The sequence below is a fragment of the Elephas maximus genome, chromosome 5 (assembly GCF_024166365.1).
Source record: "Elephas maximus indicus isolate mEleMax1 chromosome 5, mEleMax1 primary haplotype, whole genome shotgun sequence".
NCBI classification, from domain to species: Eukaryota; Metazoa; Chordata; class Mammalia; order Proboscidea; family Elephantidae; genus Elephas; species Elephas maximus.
In genome coordinates this window covers 49207130-49232241 of record NC_064823.1, presented here as the reverse complement: position 1 = coordinate 49232241, position 25112 = coordinate 49207130, and the positions used below count along the sequence as shown (strand labels likewise).

Genomic DNA, 25112 nt, shown 5'->3' with positions numbered 1-25112 from the left:
TACTGAAACTAATAGAAGAGTTCAGCAGAGCATCAGGATACAAGATAAACATACAAAAATCAGTTGGATTCCTCTACACCAACAAAAAGAACATCAAAGAAGAAATCTCCAAATCAATGCCATTTACAGTAGCCCCCAAGAAGATAAAATACTTGGGAATAAATCTTACCAGAGATGTAAAAGACTTATACAAAGAAAACTACAGTACACTTCTGTAAGAAACCAAAAAAGACTTACATAAGTGGAAGAACATACCTTGCTCGTGGATAGGAAGACTTAACATTATAAAAACGTCTACACTACCAAAAGTGATCTATACATTTAATGCAATTCTGATCAAAATCCCAAGCACATTCTTTAAGGAGATGGAGAAACAAATCACCAATTTCACATGGTCAGAAAGGAGGCCCCAGATAAGTAAAGCATTACTGAAAAAGAAGAACAAAGTGGGAGGCCTTACTTTACCTGATTTTAGAAACTATTATACTGCCACAGTAGTCAAACTACAGCTACAGCAACAGATACATGGACCAACGGAACAGAATTGAGAATCCAGACATAAATCCATCCACATATGAGCAGTTGATATTTGACAAAGGCCCCAAAACAGTTAACTGGGGAAAAGACAGTCATTTTAACAAATGGTGCAGGCATAACTGCATATCCACCTGCAAAAAAGTGAAAGAAGACCCATATCTCACTCCATGCACAAAAACTAACTCAAAATGGATCAAAGACCTAAATATAAAATCCAAAATGATAAAGATCATGGTAGAAAAAATAGGCATGTTAGGAGCCCTAATACATGGCATAAACAGTATACAAAACATTATAAAGAATGTAGAAGAAAAACTAGATAACTAGGAGCTTCTAAAAATCAAACACCTATGCTCATCCAAAGACTTCACCAAAAGAGTAAAAAGACTACCTACAGACTGGGAAAAAGTTTTTAGCTATGACATTTCTGATCAGCACCTGATCTCTAAAATCTACATGATACTGCAAAAACTCAACTGCAAAAAGATAAATAACCCAATTAAAAAATGGGCAAAAGATATGAATAGACACTTCACTAAAGAAGACATTCAGGTAGCTAACAGATATATGAGGAAATGCTCATGATCATTAGCCATTAGAGAAATGCAGAGCAAAACTAAAATGAGATATCACCTCACTCCAACAAGGCTGGCATTAATCCAAAAAACACAAAAGAATAAATGTTGGAGAGGCTGTGGAGAATTGGAACACTTATACACTGCTGGTGGGAATGTAAAATGGTACAACCACTTTGGAAATTGATTTGGTCCTTCTTAAAAAGCTAGAAATAGAACTACCATAAGATCTAGCAATCCCACTCCTTGGAATATATCCTAGAGAAATAAGAACCTTTACACGGACAGATATATGCCCACCCATGTTTATTGCAGCACTGTTTACAATAGCAAAAACATGGAAGCAACCAAGGTGCCCATCAACGGATGAATGGATAAATAAATTATGGTATATTCACACAGTGGAATGCTACGCATCGATAAACAACAGTGAGGAATCTGTGAAACATTTCATAACATGGAGGAACCTGGAAGGCGTTATGCTGAGTGAAATTAGTCAGTTGCAAAAGGACACATATTGCATAAGACCACTATTATAAGAACTTGAGAAACAGTTTAAACTGAGAAGAAAACATTCTTTCATGGCTACGAGAGGGGGGAGGGAGGGAAGGTGGGAGAGGGGCATTCATTAATTAGATAGTAGATAAGAACTACTTTAGGTGAAGGGAAAGACAGCAGCACACAATATAGGGGAGGTCAGCACAATTGGACTAACCCAAAAGCAAAGACGTTTCCTGAATAAACTGAATGCTTTGAAGGCCAGCGTAGCAGGGGCAGGGGTCTGGGGACCATGGTTTCAGGGGACATCTAAGTCAATTGGTATAATAAAATCTATTAAGAAAATATTCTGCATCCCACTTCGAAGAGTGGCATCTGGGGTCTTAAACGCTAGCATGCAGCCATCTAAGATGCATCAATTGGTCTCAACCCACCTGGGTCAAAGGAGGATGAAGAGCACCACGGACACAAGGTGATTACGAGCCCAAGAGACAAAAAGGGCCACATGAACCAGAGACTACATCATCCTGAGACAAGAAGGACTAGATGGTGCCCAGCTATAATTGATGACTGCCCTGACAGGGAACACAACAGAGAACACCTGAGGGAGCAGGAGAGCAATGGGATGCAGACCCCAAATTCTTATAAGACCAGACTTAATGGTCTGACTGAGACTAGAAGGACCCCAGTGGTCATGGCCCCAGACCTTCTGTTGGCCCAGGACAGGAACCATTCCCGAAGCCAACTCTTCAGACAGGGATTGGACCGGACAATGGGTTGGAGAGGGATGCTGGTGAGGAGTGAGCTTCTTGGATCAGGTGGACACTTGAGACTATGCTGGCATCTCCTGCCTGGAGGGGAGATGAGAGGGTGGAGGGGGTTAGAAGCTGGAGAAATGGACACTAAAAGAGAGAGTGGAGGGAGAGAGCGGTCTGTCTCATTAGGGGGAGAGCAATTGGGAGTGTGTAGCAGGGTGTATATGGGTTTTTGTGTGAGAGGCTGACTTGATTTGTAAACTTACACTTAAAGCACAATAAAAATTATTAAAAAAAAAAAAGGATTCATTTAGAATTGTAAATTGAGATGTGTCTGCTCAGGTATAAGTAACAGTACTTAACAGTATGAACAACCAACATTTACGTAGTGCTTGTCTGTTTACAAATGATTGCACTAACACTTTTCTCATTGGAACCCTAAAGTAATCCCTTGAAATGCTTACTCATATGAGGAAAAGGAAAACACTTTGATTTCTGCTCTTTTCCCCTTCCTGATGGCTGGAATGGCAGTGACCGCAGAGACCTTGGAAGCTCCACGCTGAAGACGGCGAAGACTTGTCAGTGTGGGTTCCTGAATGACGATGTGGAGCAAAGCCACCTAGCAGTGAATTGTTCACCTAGTACTTTTCAAGTGAGACAGAAGTAAACGGCTTTTTGTCTTTTAAATCACATGATTTTGGGATTTCTCGTTATAACAACTTCATCTTTTACTCTCTCGTTCTTAATGCACCCTTACTACATACATACCATTTGTTACTACTCTGTCCAGGAATCCATGTGAAAGGTAAGCAAATGCCTGTCTTAGTCTCTGCAAATGATTTGATGCAGTTGGTGTTTCTTGTGGGTTTTTTTCACTGTTCGGTAGGTTACTTCCTTCTGTCGGCTCATTTCTATCTTCACTCCTGGGGTTAACTCTCCCCACCTGTGTCTAAAGGAGCAAAATATATCCTTAAAACTATATTTGCTACACATTTTTATACATTCTGAGTCATCATATCACAAATCAAACTTCCATTACTAGAATCAAGACTAATACTTTATAGGAAAATGCACAGTTTTTTTTTTTTTTCTTTTAATCAGCTGATGCCTGGAACAAGAACTATGTTACCTTTAGCACTGAATCACTATTTGTGGAATAAATGCTTGATTCACATCAAATTTCATTATGCTGGGTTTAAAATACGAGCCCTCGTGGTGCAGTAGAAACCCTGGTGGCTTAGTGGTTAAGTGCTACAGCTGCTAACCAAGAGGTCAGCAGTTCACCCACCAGCTGCTTCGCGGGAGAAAGATGTGGCAGCCTGCTCCTCTAAACCTTGGAAACCCTATGGGGCAGCTCTACTCTGTCTTATAATGTTACTATGAGTTGGAACTGACTTTAGGGCAGTGGAGTTTTTTGAGAGTTGGGTTTAAAAATCAGCATTTTTAAGGTAAGATACAGGCCAATAAACAGCAAACATACCAAAGGTGTTCAGGAAAAGACAAAAAAAAAAATACATCATTCATTCATCTACTTGAATTTAGGAAATAGAAGGGAAAGGGAAGAAACCAAAATCTTTCTAGGGTTTAGGCTAGGAACACAAAGATTTTCACAGGCTCCCCATTCTTCCAGCCTCATATGTGGGCCAGCTACTAACGGCTTTGACTAGGAATCTGCTAGTCATATCTGACCTAGACTGTTTCTGAGTTTGGGGATTAAGAATGGGGAGAAGTGTTAGTTGAGTGGTAGGGAATGAAGAGAACACAACTCAGTAACATATTGAAAATAATCCCCTCTTTAAAGAAACAGCTGGGAAGTTCTACACTTGAAGAGATTTACCTGAGTTTCTTGATGCACAGAGGCTGTGTGACTCACCTCTACGGAAGGTTCTGAATCCGCACATTCAACTGTTTCATCTTCGTCCCTCATGATTTATGATTTAAAGAAGACAGAGGGAAGAGGAACAAGATCTATTTTGAAAGAAAAACAGTAAAAAATTAAAAATTTGAAAATCTATGTAACTAAATGAATAATTTGTAGTTATTTTTTTCCTTAGGCCTGTGAGCAGCTGCCATATTTTAAGTTAGACTATTGTAACTTCCAATTGCTAATCTTTTCTGTGATTCCAATATATTATCCTCAATCTTATCTATCTTTTCACCTCTCTTGAAAAAATCCTTGCTGACCAGTCATATTTTTATACGATTTCTCCCTCACCCATTTTTTTTCTCATGAACAAGGTTAAGGTTTAAGTTGTAAAATTTTACTGAGAGATTAATCAATACAAGAATTTCAAGCATAAACATAGGATAAAATTTATGACAGAAGTGGGACTGAAATACAAGTTCATGGAGAAAAAAGAACATGTGAAATTCCAAACTGTTAAAGAAGAATTTGCTCCCCTAATTTTTCAATGGATCAAGTGGATTCCAACTCAAAGAAACCATATAGGACACATTAAAACTGTCCCACAGGGTTTCCAAGGCTGTAAATATTTATGGAAGCAGACTGCCACATCTTTCTCTCATGGAGCAGCTGGAAGGTTCAAACATCTGACCTTTCGGTTAGCAGCGGAGCAATGTTAACACTGCACCACCAGGGCTCCAATAGATAATGGAGGATATCAAATTACTGTGGTACTTAGATTCCACTGGACTATTAAAAGAGCAATATAACTTTATTTACTTTTTTTTCTTTTGGCTTTAAAAAACAGAAGTTTATTCTTTCACAGTTTAGGAGGCCAGAAGTCCAAATTCAGGGCACCACCTTTAGGGGAAGGCTTTCTCTCTCTTTCGGTTCTAAGGGAAGGTTCTTGTTTCCTTTCAACATCTGTGGGCCCAGCATTCCTTGGAGATCTCCATGTGTCTTAGCATCAGCCTTCCCCTGGTTCTAGGAGGTTCTCAGCACAGCAACCCCATTTCCAAAGGACATGGCCTGCTCCCCGTTCTTATTTCTTCCCCACCCCATATTTTGAGTTATAACTTCGAAACATTCCAAGCAATAAACCCAAGCAAAACTATTGCCATTGAGTTGATTCCAACTCATAGCAATCCTACAGGATAGAGGAGAACTGCCCCGTAGGGTTTCCAGGGAGCGCCTGGTGGATTCAAACTGTCAACCTTTTGGTTAGCAGCCAAACCCTTAACCACTGTGCCACCAGGGCTCCTTCCAAGCAAGAATACTGTTAAATTATCCTCTCTAAAGCCTCAACATGATGAAGCAGGAAAGCTCCAGGTAATTTTCCAATAGGAGGAATGAGTCACCTACAAATCACATCATTTTCATAGAAACCAGAGTCACTAGTTCTTGCCAGGTCCTTATTTCTAAATTAAAATTTTTTAAAAGACAAAACATTGATTCAGTAGCTACATCTTAGGCACTGTGCTAAGTGCTATGGTAGTCACTGCCACAGTGACACATTCTTTGCCCCCCATGGACTTATATCAGGAAAGATAAAATAACTAGAAAACCTGTAAGGCAGACCTACAGGGTGACTTAATCTACATTCACTTCAACATCTATAGAGACTGAAAAGCCAAACATTCCAATTCGTAACCACTTTTGCAGCTAGAGTTACCCACGTGTCCGAGTTCTGTCCAATGAGTTCCAAGTGGGAGTCACTGGGGAGGGCTTCATTCCCAAGCATAAGGCAAAGCCTTCTGAGGATCGTATTTTTTTACTCTTTGCCCTCTAATACTCTTTCTCCTTCCTAGAATGGAGATACAATGCTTGAAGGTGCAGCAGCCATCTTTCAACCATGAGAATAAAGGCCCTATATTCAGGATAGTAGATAAATAAGATAGGAGGTTTTTTTTGACATCCTTGAATTGTTGCATCAGTCTTAGACTGCAATTACATTGAAGTAATTGCTTCAACCACTAGTAGTCAAGTGTTCTTTTACAAGTAATCAAACTTATTCCCCAAACAAGTGCAATGAGTATTATAATAGAGGTGCAAACTACAATCTTCGGTAGAACCAAAGAGAAAATTAGGTTAGAGAAAGGAAAATCTAATTCAACACACATTTGACTGTCTAATATGTGCCCCACACTATGCTAGGCTCTAGAGACAAAACCCAAAAAACCCATTGCTGTTGAGTTGATTCCAACTCAGAGTGACCCTATAGGACAGAGAAGAACTGCCCCAGAGGATTCCAGAGACAAAGCTTAATAAGACAAAGTCCTTGTGTCAGGAATTATTTTCTTAGTTAGCAGCTGTGGCACATAACCACTACTTCACCAGGGTTTCTACTGCGCCACCAGGGCTCATATTTTAAACCCAGCATAATGAAATTTGGTGGGAATCAAGCATTTATTCCACAGTGATTCAGTGCTAAAGGTAACATAGTTCTTGTTCAAAGCATCAGCTGATTAGCTAGTAATAAAGCTGTAAATTTTCCTATAAAGTGTTAGTCTTGATTCTAGTAATGAAAATTTGATTGTGATATGGTGACTCAGAATGTATAAAAATGTGTAGCAAATATAGTTTTAAGGATATAGTTTGCTCCTTTAGACACAGGTGGAGACAGTTAACCCCAGGACTGAAGATGGAAATGGACCAACAGAAGGAAGTAACCTACTGAATAGCAGTGAAAAAAACCCACAAGAAACACCAACTGCATCAAATCGTTTGCAGAGACTGAGACAAGCATTTGCTTGCAGATTTGCCCATGTAATACATCGTTTGATGTTTTGACTGCTGCTTCCGTGGATGTTGATTGTGGATCCAAGCAAAATGAAATCCTTGACAACTTCAATCTTCTTTCCATTTATCATGATGTTGCTTATTGGTCCAGTTGTGAGGATTTTTGTTTTCTTTATGTTGAGGTGCAATCTATACTGAAGGTTCCGTGTAGTCTCTGATCTTCATCAGTAAGTGCTTCAAGTCCTCTTCATTTTCAGCAAGCAAGGTTGTGTCATCTGCTTATCGCAAGTTGTTAATGAGTCTTCCTCCAAGCCTGATGCCATGTTCTTTATATAGTCCATCTTGTTGGATTATTTGCTCAGCATACAGATTGAATAAGTACGGTGAAAGGATACAGCCCTGACTTTAAATTGCTCAGTATCCCCTTGTTCTATTGGAACCACCGCTTTTTTGTTCTATGTACAGGTTTTCTTTATGAACTATTCTGTGCCAATTGACACATTCCCCTGAGTGTATGGTCCTTTGCCTTCAAGTCTAGGAACTTCACCCTGCAAGGTGCTTGGTTATAGCTAAGAAGTTGCCCTGACTATGGCTCTTGTGTGCTCTTTTGTCTATATTAATATGTAAGCAGCACCTACAGTTATACACATAGAAATATCTACCACCAAGCCTATATCTGCAGGTGTTTCCTATTACTGGGTTTTGAAAATACAATAATATGTCAAAGATATCAGAAAATAAGCAAAAATGACATTTGAGAAGCCATAAGAAATGTCACAAAATCTTTACTCACAGGCTCTTAAGGTCTCACTCTAAGCTCATTATCTGTCATTTTGAAAACAATTCTAATGACCTTGCTCATCTAGTTTCCAAACCCTCAGAAGATGAGATGCTATAAAGTAAAATGTAGGAAGACACCGCTATTATAGAGGCAAACTGGTAGCATCATGAGTGACACACCTAACAATGAAGGAGATGGAAAGTTAGCAATCTAAGTTCATAAAATAAGGGGATAATTATGTCTTCCACAGAAGATATTCATAGCTTTGGTCTGTCAAGTATCCTTCCCCCCTTCTTTCAGTAAACAGTACTCATTTTATTTTGTGGAATATACTCTTCCCTATTCCCCATTCATGTAGTTCAGGTGAGAATTTCATTCTCACTTCCTCATTACTATCATATATTTCTTTTTTAATGTTGTAGTTTTTATTTTTATAATTATTTATTTCTGTTGGTTGGCTGTTTCATCTCTCACTTTTCCCTCTTTCCTTTCCTTTCTCCCACCCACCTAGCCCAGTGCAGCATCCATGCCCCTTCTAGATAGGCCGAGCCACACCGGTTGGCTAGAAAGCCACCAGCACACAGCCTCGCTGGGACAGCCTCACCAACAGCTGTCAAATCCTACCACATCCCCATTTAATTTACTTTTTAAAAATTTTTTCCTTCATTGTTTTCTTTCAATTATTTTTTTTTTTGCTTTTGCTTCTCTCAATTCTTTTTTTTCTTTCACCCAGCCACTTAGCTCCATACATCAGATCCTCTCCTTTCCCTCCTGCCTATCTGCCCTGTGTGCTGAGCACTATGCCCCCAAGCAGCACCAACCCAGTCCCCCGGACCCTGCCCTGCACTGCCCCGAAGCCCTGCCGTGTCCGCTCCAGTTTATGCCACATACTACCCATCCCCACCCCTCCATCCCGCTGGACCCATCCTGCTGCACCATAGCTGATTGACTGCCTCTGCCCACCTGGACAAGGTGATCAGCAGTATCATGCCCCTCTGGTGAGCAAGCAACAAAACACTCTCAGCCTACCTGTCCAGACACAACCAAATAAAACAAAAAAGCAACACAAAACAATCAAATCTATAATCCTTAAACGAAGAAAATGATTCTTGAATGTCCTGGAGACAGATAATATCAAAATATATTAAAAAAAAAAAACAAAAAACAGGAAAGGATAGCTTGAGAAAGGGAATAAAATAAAGCACTAGATGGTCTTCTGGTAGAAAAAAAGGCACTGGAACTACCTGATCCGAAAACCTGATAGAGAATTTAAAACTCTAATATTCAGGGTTCTGCAACAGATGAAGGAAAATACAGACAAAAATAAAGAAAAAAACAGGGAAAACACACAAAGCAACAGAAGAATACAAGAAAATAATACAAAAACAAAATGTCAAAATAAATACACAATTAGAAATCATACAAAAACAGCAATTACAAAAGATAATAAGATTTCAGAAAGGAACAATGCAATAGAAGGTTTGGGGAGCAAATTTGAAACAGTGGAAGAGAGGACTGGCGAAATTGAAGACAAATCCTTGTATGCCACTTTGTTTGAGGCAAAATCAGAGAAAAGAATGAAGGAAAATGAAGAAACCCCAAGAACTGTGTGGGATACAATCAAAAGCAAAGATCTGCATGTGATTGGAGTTCTAGAACAGGAGGAGAAAACGGAAAACACAGAGAGGATCATGTAAGATTGGCTGATAAAAAACTTCCCTAATATCATCTTTTTTTTTTTTTAATTTTTTTTTTTTAATATCATCAGAGACTAAAAGCCAACCACCCAAGAAGCTCAGCAAAACCCACATATGGTAGACGGCAAAAGAGAATCACCAAAACATGTCATAATCACATTCCTTAACACCAAAGACAAAGAATCCTGAGAGCAGCTCGAGAAAGATGAAAAGTTACATGCATAGAGGAAACAATAAGACTAAGCTCTGATTACTTGGCAGAAACCATACAGACAAGAAGGCAATGGAATGACATATAAAAAATCCTGAAAGAAAACAACCTGCCAAACAAGAGTAATATATCCTGCAAAAACTCTCTCACAAATAAAAAAAAAAACCAGTGCCGTCGAGTCGATTCCGACTCATAGCGACCCTATAGGACAGAGTAGAACTGCCCCATAGAGTTTCCAAGGAGCACCTGGCAGATTTGAATTGCCGACCTTTTGGTTAGCAGCTGTAGCACTTAACCACTACGCCACCTCTCACAAATATGATGGCAAAATTAGTACATTTCCAGATAAACGGAAATTAAGAGAATATGTAAAAATCAAACCAAACTTACAAGAGTTATTAAAGGAAGTTCTTTGGAGAGAGACCCAACAACGTCAGACAATAACCTGATTCCAGGACATAAGACAGCATCAGCCAGATACCAACCTAGAAAATGAACTCTCAAGGATAAAACAAAACTAAAAAATTTACAACAGGGAACCAAAGAGGTCAATCTGTAAATGACAACAACATCAGAACAATAAAAGAGAGAATAAATGGTATAGGTATGGAACTTTCAAATGAAGAGGCAGTCAAGGCGTTATCAAGTAATAAAAGCCTTGTTTAAAATTGTGAAGATAGTGGGAAATTTCAAGGTAACTACAAAGAAAGTTAACAAAACTACTCATTAAAATAAAGAAGAAAAACAAAGTCTCAGTAAACAAAAACAAAAGAAATGAAAAGAAAACCCACAAACAAAAGGAATTCAGCACACAAGTCTACGAGGAAAAAAGAAAATGTCAGCACCACAAGAAAAATAAACCACAAAACGACAGCAATAAACTCACACCTATCAATAATCACACACCCAACAGCCACAAAGTACACATTCTATTCCAACACACATGGAACATTCTCCAGAACAGACCACATCTTAAGCCACAAAGCAACCCTCAACAAAATCCAAAACACTGAGATATTATAAGGTATCTTCTCTAATCACACCACCACAGAAGTAGGAATTAGTAACAGGAAGAGCAAGGAAATAAAAAAATCAAATACATGGAAACTGAATAACACCTTGCTTAAAAACCACTAGGTAAAATAAGAAATCAAAGATGGAATAAAAAAACTCCTAAAATCAAATGAGAATGAAAACATATATCAAAGCTTTTGGGACACACAAAGGCAGTGCTAAGAGATCAACTTATAGTAATATATGCACAAGCCAAAAAGAAGAAAGAGACAAAAGGAAAACATTAGCTATACAACTTCAACAAACAGAGAACAGCAAAACTGAACATCTGTCTGTAAAAAAAATGAAACAAGAGCCATACCTCACACCATACACAAAAACTAACTCAACATGAATCAAAGATCTAAATATAAAACCCAAAACTATACAGATTGTAGAAGAAAAAGTAGGGTCAACATTAGAGGCCCTAATACACAGCATAAACAGGATACGAATGATAACTAACAATACACGAACACCAGGAGATAATCTAATAACCAGGATCTTCTAAAAATTAAACACTTAGGCTCATCAACAGAGTTCACCAAAAGACTAAAAAGAGAACCTACAGACTGGGAAAAAAATTTTGGCTATGACAAATCTGACAAAGGTCTAATCTCTAAAATCTATAGGAAAATCTAACAGCTCTACAACAAAAAAACAAATAATCCAATTAAAAAATGGGGAAAGGATATGAACAGACACTTCACCAAAGAAGACATTCAGGCAGCTAACAGACCAATGAGGAAATGCTTGTGATCACTAGCCATTAAATGCAAATCAAAACTATAATGAGATACCATCTAACCATGACAGTACTGGTATAAATCAAAAACAAAACAGAAAATAATAAATGTTGGAGACGCTTCAGGGAGCTTAGAAATTTTTTTTTTTTTTAATTGTGCTTTCGGTGAATGTTTACAGCTCAGGTTAATTTCTCAAACAAAAATTTATACACATATTGTTATGTGACATTAGTTGCAGTCCCTACAATGCGACTCCATACTCCCCATAGTCACCCCGGGCCCCTTCTCATCCTGCCTCCGGGTATCTGGTTTTAGTTCTAGGTTAACAGAGAATCCAGGGGCCATAGCTTCAGGAGTTTCCCCAGTCTCAGTCAAACCATTAGGCCTGGTCTTTTTACATGAGTTTGAGTTATACATTGCACTTTTCTCCTGCTCAGTCCCGGACTCTCTGTTGTGTTTCCCATCGTGGCAGTCACTGATGGTAGCCAGGTGCCATCTAATTCTTCTGGTCTCAGGCTGATGGAGTCTCTGGTTTATGTCTCTCAGGCTAATACGTTCCTTGTGTCTTTGGTGTTCTTTGTTCTCCTTTGCTCCAAGTGGGCTGGGATCAATGTGCACATCTTAAATGGCCACTGGAAAGCTTTTAAGACCCCAGATGCCACTCACCAAAGTCGGATACAGAACATTTTCTTAAACTTCATTATGCCAATTGACTTAGAAGTCCCCTGAAACTGTGCTCTCAGGCCCCCGCCCCAGCTACTTTGTCCCTCAAAGTGTTTGGTTGTGTTCAGGAAACTTCTTAGCTTTTGCTTTGATCCAGTTGTGCCAACTTCCCCTGTATTGTATGTTGTCTTACCCTTCACATAAAATGATTCTTGCCTAATATGTACTTAGTGAATTCCTATCTCCCTCCCTACCCACCCTCGTAGCCATCAAATAATGTTTTCTTCTGTGTTTAAACCTTTTCTTAAGTTCTTATAATAGTGGTCTCATACAGTATCTGTTCTTTTGTGACTGACTAATTTCACTCAGCATAATGCCTTCCAGATTCATCCATGTTGTGAGGTGTTTCATGTATTCATCATTGTTCTTTATCACTGCATAATATTCCATTGTGTGCATGTACTATAACTTGTTTATCCATTCATATATTGATGGGCACCTAGGTTGTTTCCATCTTTTTGCTACTGTGCTGCAATGAACATGGGTGTGCATATATCTAGTCATGTGATGGCTCTTATTTCTCTAGGATGTATTCCAAGGAATGGGATTGCTGGATCATATGATATTTCTATTTGTAGCTTTTTAAGGAAGAACCAAATTCATTGAAACCATTTGGTCACGATGAATTATTTTTTTGACATGTTGTTGAATTCTATTGGCTAGAATTTTGTTGAGAGCTTTTGCATCTATGTTCATGAGGGATATTGGTCTGTAATTATTTTTGTGGTCTTTACCTGGTTTTAGTATAAGGATTATGCTGGCTTCAAAGAATGAGCTCGAGAGTGTCTCAGTATCTAGTGCTGCCATAACAGAAATACCACAAGGAGATGGCTTTAACAAAGTGAAATTTATTTTCTCACCATCTACTAGGTTACAAGTCCAAATTCAGGGTGTCAGCTTCCAGGGGAAGGCTTTCTCTCTCTGTTACCTCTAGAGGAAGTTCCTTGTCCTCAATCTTCCCCTGGCTGAGGAGCTTCTCAGGTGCAGGGACTCCATGTCCAAAGGACATGCTCTGCTTCTGGTGCTGCTTTCTTGGTGGTATGATGTCCCCAGCTCTCTGTTTGCTTTCCTTTCATCTTTTGAGAGATAAAAGGTGGTACAGGCCACACCCTACAAAAACTTCCTTTACCTTGGATCAGGGAGGTGACTTGAGTAAGGGTGGTGTTACAATCCCACCCTAATCCTCTCAACACAAAATTACAATCACAAAATGGAGGACAATCACACAATACTGGGAATCATGGCCTAACCAGATTGACATATTTTTTGAGGGACACAATTCAATCCAAGACAAAGAGTATTCCATCCTGTTCTATGCTCTGAAATACCTTTAGTACTACTGATGTTAACTCTTTGAATGTTTGGTAGAATTCCCCAGTGAAGTCATCTAGGCCACGCCTTTTTTTGTTGGGAGTTTTTTGTTTGTTTGTTTTACTACCTTTTCAATCTCTTCTTTTGTTATAGGTGTATTTGGCTTTTCTGCTTTAGTTTGTGTTAGTGTAGCTAGATGGTATTTCTAGAAATTTGTTCATTTACTCCAGGTTTTCAAATTTGTTGGAGTATAATTTTTATAGAACTGTATTATGATCCTTTTAATTTCAATTGGGTCTGTTGTGGTATCACCCATCTCATCTCTTATTTGGGTTATTTGCTTCAGCCCCATTTTTTTTTTTTTTGGTAGTTTGGCCAATGGTTTATCAATGTTGATCTCTTCAAAGAACAAGCTTTTGGTCTTGTTGACTCTTTCAATTGTTCTTCTGTTTCATTTACTTCTGCTCTAATCCTTACTATTTCCTTTCTTCTGGTGCCCATGGGCCTCTTTTGCTGCTCTCTATTTGTTGGAGTTGTAGGGTTAATGTTTTGATTGTGGCCCTTTCTTCTTTTTGGATGTGTGCATTTATTGCTATAAATTGACCTCTGAGCACTGCTTTTGCTATGTCCCATGGGTTCTGGTAGGATGTGTTTTCATTTTCCTTTGATTCCGGGAATTTCTTTATTCTGTCCTTGATTTTTCTATAACTCAGGAGTTTTTGAGCAAAGTGTTGTTCAATTTCTACGTATTTGATTTTTTTCCCTCCTTTTTCAGTTATTGGTTTTTACATTTATGGCTTTATGGTCAGAAAAGATGCTTTGTAATATTTTGATGTTTTGGGTTCTGTTAAAGCTTGCTTTGTGGCCTAATACGTACTCTATTCTGGAGAATGTTCCGTGTGCTTTGGAAAAGAAAGTATACTTGGCTGCTGTTGGGTGGAATGTTCTGTATAAATCTACAAGAGCACGTTGGTTGATTGTGGCATTTACATCTTCCGTGTCTTTACTGAGCTTCTTTCTGGATGTTCTGTCCTTCAGCAAAAGTGGTATATTAAAGTCTCCTACTATTATTGTGGAGCTATTTCTCTTTTCAATGCTGTTAGAGTTTGTTTTATGTATTTTGGAGCCCTGTCGTTGGGTGCGTAAATATTTATTATGGTTACGTCCTCCTGGTGTACTGACCCTTTAATCATTATATAGTCTCCTTCCTTATCCTTTGTGGTAGATTTTGCTTTAAAGTCTATTTTGTCAGAGATTAATATTGACACCCTGCTTTTTTGTGATTGTTGTTTGCTTGATATATTTTTTTCCATCCTTTGAATTTTAGTTCATTTGTGTCTTTGAGTTTAAGGTGTGTCTCTTTCAGGGACCATATAGACGGATCTTGTTTTTTAATCCATTCTTCCACTCTCTGTCTCTTTAATGGTGCATTTAGTCCATTTATAATCAGCATCATTATTGATAGGTTGAGTTTAGTGCTGTCATTTGGATGTACTCTGTGTGTGTGTGTTGTTGACAGTTTCTTTGTTCCACTTAATTTTCTATGCTGAGTCATTTTTCTCTATGTATTTTCTTTTCTTTTTTTTTATTGTTGCTATTGTTTTTGCTGAGTCTTTATATTTTTCTTCCTCTTTATTTTGATGGGTAGATTTGTTAGTTTCCTTTGTGGTTACCTTAAAATTTGCCTCTACTTTTCTAAGTTTAAAACAATATTTTATGTCTTGATATTGCCTTAACTTCCACTCCATATGAAAGTTCTATGACTACACTATTTGGTACCTCTTTTCTGTTTTATTGTTGTCATCATTTACATATCAATGTCTCTGTTTCCCTATTTTCAGTGTTTTAGCTTGATTTATTTTTGTGACTTCCGTAATCTGGATCGATATCTGGTTGTTCTGTTCTGTGTTCTGGTCTTGGGCTGTTATCTGATATTGTTGGTTCTCTAGATGGGGGACTCCCTTTAATAATTCTTGGGATTTTGGGTTGGTTTGTACAAATTCCCTTAACTTCTCTTTATCTGGGAATGCCCTGATTTCACCATCATATTTGAGAGTCAGTTTTGCTGGATATATAATTCTTGGTTGGCAATTTTTTTCCTTCAAGGCTTTATATGTGTTATCCCATTGACTTCTTGCCTGTGTGGTTTTTGCTGAGTAGACAGAGCTTAGTCTTATTGACTCTCCTTTGCAGATGACTTTTTGTCTATCCGTAGCCGCTCTTAAAATTCTCTTTTTATCTTTGGTTTTGGAAAGTTTGATTATGTCTTGGTGACCTTCTTTTGGGATCTAGCCTGTGTGGGGTTCAATGAGCTTCTTGGATAGATATCTACTCATCTTTCACAATATCAGGGAAGTTTTCTCCAGCAAATCTTCAACAATTTCCTCTGCATTTTCTGTTATCGCCCCCTGTTCTGGTACTCCAATTGTGCACAGGTTTTTCCTCTTCATAGTGTCCCACATAATTCTTAGAGTTTCTTCATTTTTTTAAATTCTTCTATCTAGTTTTTCCTCAAATAAACTAGTGTCAACGGCTTTATCTTCAATCTCACTAATTCTGACTTCTATTGCCTCAATTCTGCTCCTGTGACCTTTTATGGAGTTGTCTAATTCTGAAATTATATTGTTAATCTTTGGATTGCTATTTGCTCTCTCCCTGTGGTTTCTAGCAGCCTGTTAAATTTGTCATTCTATTCTTGTATTGTTTTCCTGATTTCATCTATTGTTTTGTCTCTGTGTTCATTGGCTTGCAGTGAGATTTGTCTGGTGTCCTGCCGGGGGCCAGCCTCAGCAATGAACAGGGTTACCAGAGGAGGGGTAGAGTTCGGCAAAAAAAGAATGAGAGGCAGTATGTCTTATATTTTCATTCTGCAGAAAAAGAAGCCTTCTCTTTATTTTTTACATGGTCTTTTATATCATAAGCTTACAAAAGCATAACATCGCATGATCAATAAAGGGGCAGTACAAGATATAATCATAAACATCATTTCCCAGAGACATAATTTTCCAAGTGACACATAGTACAGTTCCACATACACACACAAGTACAATGAGTTTTTGTTTAATTGAAGAGAATATTTTGTTGATATATTTTTACACAAAGTAACAATTGACTTCATACTGCTTTACACTTTATGCTTAATCTTGCAATTCCTTCCACAGTTTTTATAATAATTAATCTTTTTGCAAAAACCATTGCCACATAGGCTTTGTCCATTTTGTCCAGGGTGGCCAAATTTTTGAAGTCCAGCCACTTTGGGTTACGTCATATTGTCCACGATTATGCCAAGGACAATTAGCCCAATCTCTATACCCAAAGACCAGTCAAGCGCAGCAGTGAGCGAGGTAAACGAGAAGGTTGAGCTGTAATTGGCTGAGAAATTGGCTGAGAGAACTCACTGCCTTTTGTTTTTCCACTTTTATGGGGTCATGTGTGGGTGGTGGTTTAATCACAAAAAGGGCCTTGGTAAATACCAGGATTTCACCATCCTATTCTTATTTTCCATAGTCGAGCTATTTGTTTTTCCCCTAAGACAACTTCATGTTGATCCCCAAGTAACACACGGGCTGTCCCTACCCGAGATTTCACCAGGGGATTATGAGTAGGACGCCCCCCGTCCAAAGGTCCCTAAATCTATAATGAAATTTTATGCTTATACATTCTGCTATACACAGGCTGAAAATGAAATAGAAACATAACACAGATGACAGAGATATTCCTGACTTTTCAGGAATTCTTCGATGTTTATGCTAGGGGCAGTGGGTGCAGAGGGGCCGCCCTTGCAGCCTGGCTCTTCCTGACTTTTCAGGAATTCTTCAATGTTTATGCTGGGGGCAGTGGGTGCAGAGAGGCTGCCCTTGCAGCCTGGCTCCTCCTGACTTTTCAGGGATTCTTCGATGTTTATGCTGGGGGCAGTGGGTGCAGAGGGGCCGCCCTTGCAGCCTGGCTCCCAGCAGTGTCCTTCTTGATCTCCTGAATAGCTCCGTATATCGATCTTTTGAATTCTGCCTCCAGTAATTCCAAGACCTTCTTTTGCTCCAGAAGGTTTCCTGGTCCTTTGTTTTGGTCACTTGCTGGAGTCATCTTGACCCACTTTACGTGATTTGACATTGACTGTTTTCTCTGAGCTATGAATAAATTATATTTAATTATTGCATATTTGCTTACTGTGTCCTTACATTTTGTTGTTTTGTTTTGATATGCCCAAATAGGCTTGGCATAGGAGCTACTTTGGTTATTTGCATCTCTGAAGCTCTCACATCCTGTCACCAGGTGATCAAAGCTGCTACTAGGTGTGTGAACCCAGGGTTCTGTTCACTTCTCTTGTAGGGGTTCATCTCAGGTGTCCAGGTTGTCAGTCACCGAGTGTGTGGTGCAGACTCTCACCTACAGTCCTAGATGTGCAGAGTTATGTTGGGGTGATTGCAGCAGGCACAGGTACCTGGCTGCAATAGGGGGCTATGTGCTGAGCAAAGTAGGGGGCTGACGGTTGCCCAAGTGCATAGGTGGAAGGTGTGTTCCTAGCCTAGAGTGCGTAGGTGGGTGGGTTTTGTAGCTGGACTTTGGGTACCCAATGTTCTGGGCTGTAAGGACTGGAAGGCATCGCTTATTCTTGGACCCCTGTTCTGGATGGGCCAGAGGAGTGGGTGGAGTCACCAGTCCTCCAGCTCCTGATGTGGATGGGTGAGTACCCTGGTTAATGGGCAGGGCAGTGTCAAATGTGATGAATCTGCAACTCCCTGTTGGCTGCTCCAGCTGAAAACAGACTTCAGGTATATACCCTGTCGTACTATGCTAATGAAGGCCTACACTGTTGAATCAGCCCACACAGGTCTAGACTGGGGTGATGGGTATTCAAAGTTCATGGACCCCTTATGCCAGTGCGTAGGCAAAGGGGCAGTGCCTGCCCTGAGTTCCTGGCTTAGGGGGCGTGGTGATATTTTAAAATCATGAGACTCATTTGGGTGCCATTACTCCTGAGTACCTGGCTTAGGGGTGTTGGTGGGTTTTGTTTTTTCCCTAAAGCCACAAGACACGTTTGGGCATGACAGTTCCTATTTCTGGCTTAGGGGGCAAGGTAATTGTTGAATGCTGCGGGACTGGTATCTGAGCGGAGCGGGGAAGGGGATGGGTGAGAGGAAAGGGGCACTTCTCCACTAGGAAAGTCCTGGAGTAGAAAGGGGTCTTTGATCTCGCGCAGTAGGTTACATGCTTGCATTTAACTTTCACAGATCCAAAGCCACTTCCCCCTGGCTCCGACGGCTCCTGCAGACTCTTCCACCTGGTCTCTTCCAATGTGGTTAAAACACATATCAAGTGCTACTCCTCACGTCAGCCAGCATGTGCCAGCTGATGCAGCCTGCAGGGTGCCGATTAGCTCAAGACTGGCACTCCTTCGCTGCTTCTGATCTGTTTCTCCCTCCCCCGGCTCTCAGTCCAACCTCTCAACTTTGTCTTTGACAATCAGGGCTTCGAGATTGTCATATACAATCCACTCACTTGGTTTTTTTGCTCTTTGTTGTAAGAGGCACCACACGAAACGTCTGACTGTTCCGCCATCTTGGCCCCACCTCTTGAGTCTAATCGAGCTTGGAACTCTTATACACTGCTGGTGGGAATGTAAAATGGTACACCTATTATGGAAAACAATACGGTGCTTCCTTAATAAGCTAGAAATAGAAATATATGATCCAGCAACCCCACTTGTAGGAATATATCATAGAGAAACAAGAGGTGTTACGTGAACTGACATATGCACACCCATGTTCACAGCAGCATTATGTAGGATAGCAAAACAATGGAGAAAACTTAGGGGCCCATTACCAGAGGACTGGATAAACTGGTACATATACGCAATAGAATACCACACAAAAATAAGGAACAATGATGAATCTGCGAAAAACCTCAGAACATGGATGAATCTGGAGGGCATTATGCGGAATGAAAGAAGTCAATCACAAAAGGTTAAATACTGTATGAGATCAATATAAAAATTCATGAAAAGGTTTACACACAGAAAGAAACAACCTTTGATGGTTACTAGGGAGGGAAAGGGTTGGGAGACAAAAATACTACATAGACAATAGGTAAGTGGTAAGTTTGGTGAGGGGTACGACAGTACACAATACTGGGGAAGTCAACACAACTTGACAAAGTTAAGGTCATGGAAGCTTCATAGGCACATCCAAACTCCCTGAAGAACCAAATTACTGGGCAGCAGGCTGGGGACCATGATCTCAGGGAACAACTAGCTCAATTGGCATAACATACCTTATAAAGAAAATGTTCTACATCCCGCTTTGGTGAGTAGCGTATGGGCTTTTAAAAGCTTGTGAATGGTCACCTAAGATACTCCACTGGTCTCACCTCATCTGGAGAAAGGGAAAATGAAGAAAACAAAAGACACAAGGGAAAGGTTAGTCTAAAGAACTAATGGACCACAACTACCACAGCCTCTACCAGACTGAATCCTGCACAACTAGATGTTGCCCAGCACTACCACCAACTGCTCTGACAAGGATCACAACAGAGAGTCCCAGACAGAGCTGGAGATGAATGTAGAATAAAATTCTCACTCACAAAAAAAGACCAGTCTTACTGGTATGATACAGACTAGATAAACCCTAGAAGTATGGCCCCTGGACACCCTTTTAACTCAGTACTGAAGTTACTCCTTGCATTCACACTTCAGCCAAAGATCAGACAGGGGCATAAAACAAAACGAGACTAAATGGGCACACCAGCCCAGGGGCAAGGACGAGAAGGCAAGAAAGGGCAGGAAAGCTGTAATAGGGAACCCAAGGTTGAGAAGGGGAGAGTGTTGACATGCCTCAAGGTTGACAACTAGTGTTACAAAACAATATGTGTATCAATTGTTTAATGAGAAACTAGTTTGCTCTGTATCATGGATTGAATTACATCCCTCCAAAATGTGAGTATTAACCTGATTAGGCCATGATTTCCAGTATTCTGTGGTTGTCCTACATTTGTGATTGTAATTTTATGTTAAAGATGATTAGGGTAGGATTGTAACACCACCCTTACCCAGGTCACATCCCTGATGTAAAGGGGATTTTCCTGGGGTGTAGCCTGCACCACTTTTATCACTCAAGAGATAAAAAGAAAAGGGAATGAAGCAGAGACAGGGATCTCACACCACCAAGAAAGAAGCACCAGGAGCAGAGTGCGTCCTTTAGACCCAGGGTTCCTGCGCAGAGAAGCTCTTCCTATGGGGGAAGATTGATGAGAAAGATCTTCCTCCAGAGCTAAGAGAGAGAGAAAGCCTTCCCCCTGGAGCTCAAGCCCTGAATTTGGACTTCTAGCCTACGAGACTGTGAGAAATAAACTTCTCTTTGTTAAAGCCATCCACTTGTATTATTTGTTATAGCAGCACTAGATGACTAAGACACTCTGTAAGCTTTCATCTGAAGTACAATAAAAAGAAAAAAGGGGGGAACAGAATGCAGAACAGAATTTCAAATTCTCATGGACTCTAGACTTTTGTCCACACATGGAGGGTGGATGAACCCCTGAAACTAATGCCCTGAAATAACCTTTAAACCTTAAACCAAAAATATGGCCTTAAGTCATCTTAAAATTGAACAATAGTTTAACTAGCAAAAAAAAAAGTCTGCCTTGAGCATTATGCTCTTTTAAGAACTATCTATATGGAATCAAAATGACAACAGCAACTCAAAAGATTCGATAGGAACCTTAGGGGAAAGGGAGTTCATGTTAATGAGAGAAGCATAACTCAGAAAAGGACGGTGAGAAAGGTTGTACAACCCAAAGAATGTAATCAATGTCATTAATTTGTACATGTAGAAAATGTGAATTGGTATATCTTTTGCTGCATTATTTTCAACAACAACAACAAAACAAACTTTAGGAAAAAAAACTCAGTTGCATATAAATTATGAATGTTATTAGTTGCCATCCAACTGACTATGACCCCACCCACAACAGAATGATCAGACCATTGTGACCCACAGGTTTTCAAAAGTAGATTTTCAGGCCTTTCTTCCTAGTCTGTCTTAGTCTGAACGCTCTGTTGAAACCTCTTCATCATTACAGCAACATACAGGTCTCCTCTGACAGATGGGTGGTAGCTGAGCATGCAGTGCATTGGCTGGGAATCACACCCATGTCTTCCGCATGAAAGGCAACAATTCTGGACAGAACCTCTCCCTCGTTGCCATCGAGTTGATTCTGGCTCATAGCGACCCTATAGGATAGAGTAGAACTGGCCCATAGGGTTTCCAAGGAGCAGCTGGTGGATTCAAACTGCTAACCTTTGGTTATCAGCCTTAGCTCACAATAGCTCTTAACCATTGCACCACCAGGGGTCCACTGAACCACCACTGCCCCTCACACTATGAATAGGACTAATAAATAGCAGGCCAGGAACCAGATATTCAACACCGATACTTCTATGAAGATTTTAAGTGAAGAGATATTTCACATTATATTTGTAGAATAAGAGGCATCAGAGATAATCTAATCTCTGAGTGTCTCACTCAAATCCCATCAGGAGCCAGGCAGCTAATACAGATGTGTTTAGAGATTAGGTTTAGGTGACTCTTAGGGGCTACATAGCAAGAATGGCAATCAAAGGCAATGCAGAAAACAGAAGTTATTCCAGGTATTTTAAGCAGAAAGGGATTTTATACAGGGAATTAAGTGTTTCCAAAACTGGTAGAAGTGTGGGGTCCAGGATGGGCCTACGGGAATAACTCCAAGAACACTAGTAACTGAACCACTAAGGAGTGTATTATTATTGCCACAATTAAAGGCCACCACAGGGATAGAGTTCAAGAACAGCTATGACCCAGAGGAGCTGGGATCTGGAGGACACCTGGACAGTAAACACAGAATGTGTTCACCACCTCCCTTAACAGTCACACAGGTGGTGCTCCAACACTGTAATGCTGAGGCTGGCTGTCACCTCTGCTGTAAGGGCCTCCTAACAGCCACAATGCTGGAGACTGGATGCTGGCATCTCCTCCACCTTCCTTGCCTGCAGAAAACAGCCCAAAACAGCAAGAAAATGGCCTCTATCTCACCCCTGTCTTCAAATCTCAGGCAAGGCAGCTACTAGCCAAACCCTAATTTTGCATCCAGAACTTTGGCTGGAAAGGAGTCTGGGAAATGTTTTTCACTTTCCAGTTTCTGCTGTAGAAGAAGGGACAATAGAAGCAGGTGGGAACAAATATGAGTGCCCAACTTCCACATCCAGCCCTGCAATTAGGTATAGGCACCCGGACTTAAACCTAGGTCATCAACTCATTTCCACTTATTCTATAATGCCTTCTATAGAAGTTCAGGAATCCCTGGATGGTGCAAATGGTTAAGCTCTTGAGTATGTATGGGGTTGCCATGAGTCAAGGTCCGGTCAAGGCTGACTCTATGGCAGCTGGTTTGGTGGGGTTTTTTTTTTTTCTTTTTCTGTAGAAGTCCTGGAAAGATGATAAAAATGTAGTCAACCAGCCTAAAATTTTGAAGACCTGAATATATGCTAGAAAACATTATGTGAATTATTCACTTTACATCATTAGTATAGCATGAATGACACAGTCCCTGATTACTTGTTTAGGTATATTCTGATGCACTGGATTTTGAGCTACTGAACGGTAGAAAGTGTATTTAATTCACGCTTGTATCTCTTGTTCTCACAGGTGCTTGGCAGAGAGAAGATAGGTATTTGCTGAACTGAAATGTTTCATTCTTGACTTTCAGAGAACCAGTAAGCCAGAATGTCATGAAAGTACTTTGTAGCCACAATAACTGTCAGGTAGAGGCCTCATTATAGAGAAGGGGTGGGGAGAAGGGGGTGTTAGTCTTTCTTTGAGAACACAGGCTCACCTGGCTAAAGTTTCTGCCCTGCTGAAAGCTGGTGTTGTCGATTTCTTGATGAGGGCTAAAGGGTAGCTTCCTGCTATTAATTTTTTAGGGCAACAATTTACAGGACAGGTGAGGGTGAGATAAGAGTGAGCTAATCAAGCTGCTGCCAGGAAAGTAAAGAAGCTATGGCCTGAAACTACTCTTGGAGCAGGTGGTTATACTCTCCAGTCAGTAGGATCTGATGGGTTTTCACCTAGTGCACAAAAGCCACACTTCTGGCTGATTCGAAAACTAAAACAAAAACAAAGAAGAAAAGCCCACTGCCTAGCAATGCCAACAACAAACACACTGTAAGGCCAGAAGCCTAGGGAAGGGCATCTGTCCCCTGGCCCAAGTTCAGTGAGGCCCCAGACAAGGCTTAGAATGAGACGCCCAGGTGCCAAAATTCAAAAGGCGCCTGTTTGTGGCGGCCAGATAAGAGGTGGGAAACCATTTCTGCAAACTTCTGGCTGCAAGCAACTTCATCCTGAAATTGAGAGTTGAGGTGGGGGTGGGTACGAGGCGCCATTTAGAGACTGTCCCTGGGCACTATTACGCTCTCTATGCCCCTGCTGAAAGCCACTGGGTGTAGGACCAGCAGGAGCCAGGCCCACTAGGTTCCCGCTGCAGCTACGGATTTTATTTAGCCTTATAGTTCTCCAATGGAGACTCACCTCACGTCCTCTGGCTTTTAAGACCCGACTCTGCCGACGGATTGTGAAATAGGCTAAAAGAGGTCTGCGGGGAAGGTCACTGAGCCTGGTCCAGCCACCACGCGCTGGGTTCCCGACTGGGCGCGCTGTCCCAGGCAGAGCAAGAGGCGGCGATTGTTGCAGATAACGGGGCCCGCCCGGGGCGCGGTGCCGGGCGTCGGCGGCCCAGCCTTCTCTGCACACCCGCGGCGAGCGTTGCTCCCAGCCTCCCGCCTTCCTCGGGGCAGTGGAGCCAGGCCCACCTCTCGTCCACCTCGCCGAATCCAACCACTGGACCCACTTCCCTGAATCTCGGAGCGGGCACCGTGCGGCGTTTCAGTTGTTCACTTTCGCTGGGTGGCTTCGCCGGCCCCTGGTGGCAGGAGGAGCGCGCTCCCGCCAGAAGCTCCCTGGAAAGGCCGCCCAGCGAGCGCGGGCCCAGACGCCAAGTTTGCCCTGTGATGAAGGAACCCTGGGCAGGAAAGCGCAGCGCTGGCTCTGCAGTAGCCGGGGAATGTTGGCTGGGCAGTCAGTTGCTTAGCTTAAAAAAAAAAAAAAAACACCAAACCCAGAACTGTCGGTCGATTTCGACTCATAGCGACCGCTCTCTAAATCAACTTCCAGGAGCCCTGATGGCGCAGTAGTTAAGCGCTGGCTGCTAAGGAGTGGGGAGCGGTTAGACCTGCCAGTAGCTCTGCGGGAGGAAAGACCTGTGGATCTGCTCCTGTAAAGAGTACAGCCACGGAAACACTATGGGGGCAGCTCTCCTCTATCACATGGGGTCACTATGAGTCTGAATCCACTCCAAGGCACCTAACAGCAACAAATCAACTTCTAAATCTTTTATTTTTTTTACTCTGTCTTTTATATTTGCCTTCTCTGGAGCAGTGGGAAAACAGGGTTCTTTCTTCAGGTGACCAGTTATTCTTCTTTAAAACAGTCCTTCTTGGTGTATTGTTTTTAATACGTCCATCAGAACTTTGTTTCTTTTTCATTCATGTCTCACTTTTAT

At 40.9% G+C, this 25112-nt stretch overlaps 1 protein-coding gene across 7 annotated transcripts in view; it reads right to left on the bottom strand.

Annotated features, from left to right (window-relative positions):
* LOC126076906 (sodium/hydrogen exchanger 9B2-like) overlaps positions 1 to 24746 on the bottom strand; it is a 298466-nt gene extending 273720 nt beyond the window's left edge. For 4 of the 7 annotated variants that reach the window (XR_007517617.1, XM_049885606.1, XM_049885610.1 and 1 more), the window contains exons 1-4: positions 24083 to 24746; positions 19800 to 19900; positions 4239 to 4333; positions 3134 to 3314 (exon numbers count right to left, since the gene is read on the bottom strand). Coding sequence is in view for 6 of the 7 variants with exons in the window: in XM_049885606.1 (XP_049741563.1) it covers positions 3134 to 3314; positions 4239 to 4292 (235 nt within the window). In the remaining variant the exon portion in view is untranslated. Of the gene's footprint in view, positions 1 to 3133; positions 3315 to 4238; positions 4334 to 5944; positions 6117 to 19028; positions 19178 to 19799; positions 19901 to 24082 lie in introns of those variants that run through there. The other 3 variants (XM_049885607.1, XM_049885608.1, XM_049885609.1) reach the window with 3 other exon arrangements.
* Between the last annotated feature and the right edge of the window lie 366 nt (positions 24747 to 25112).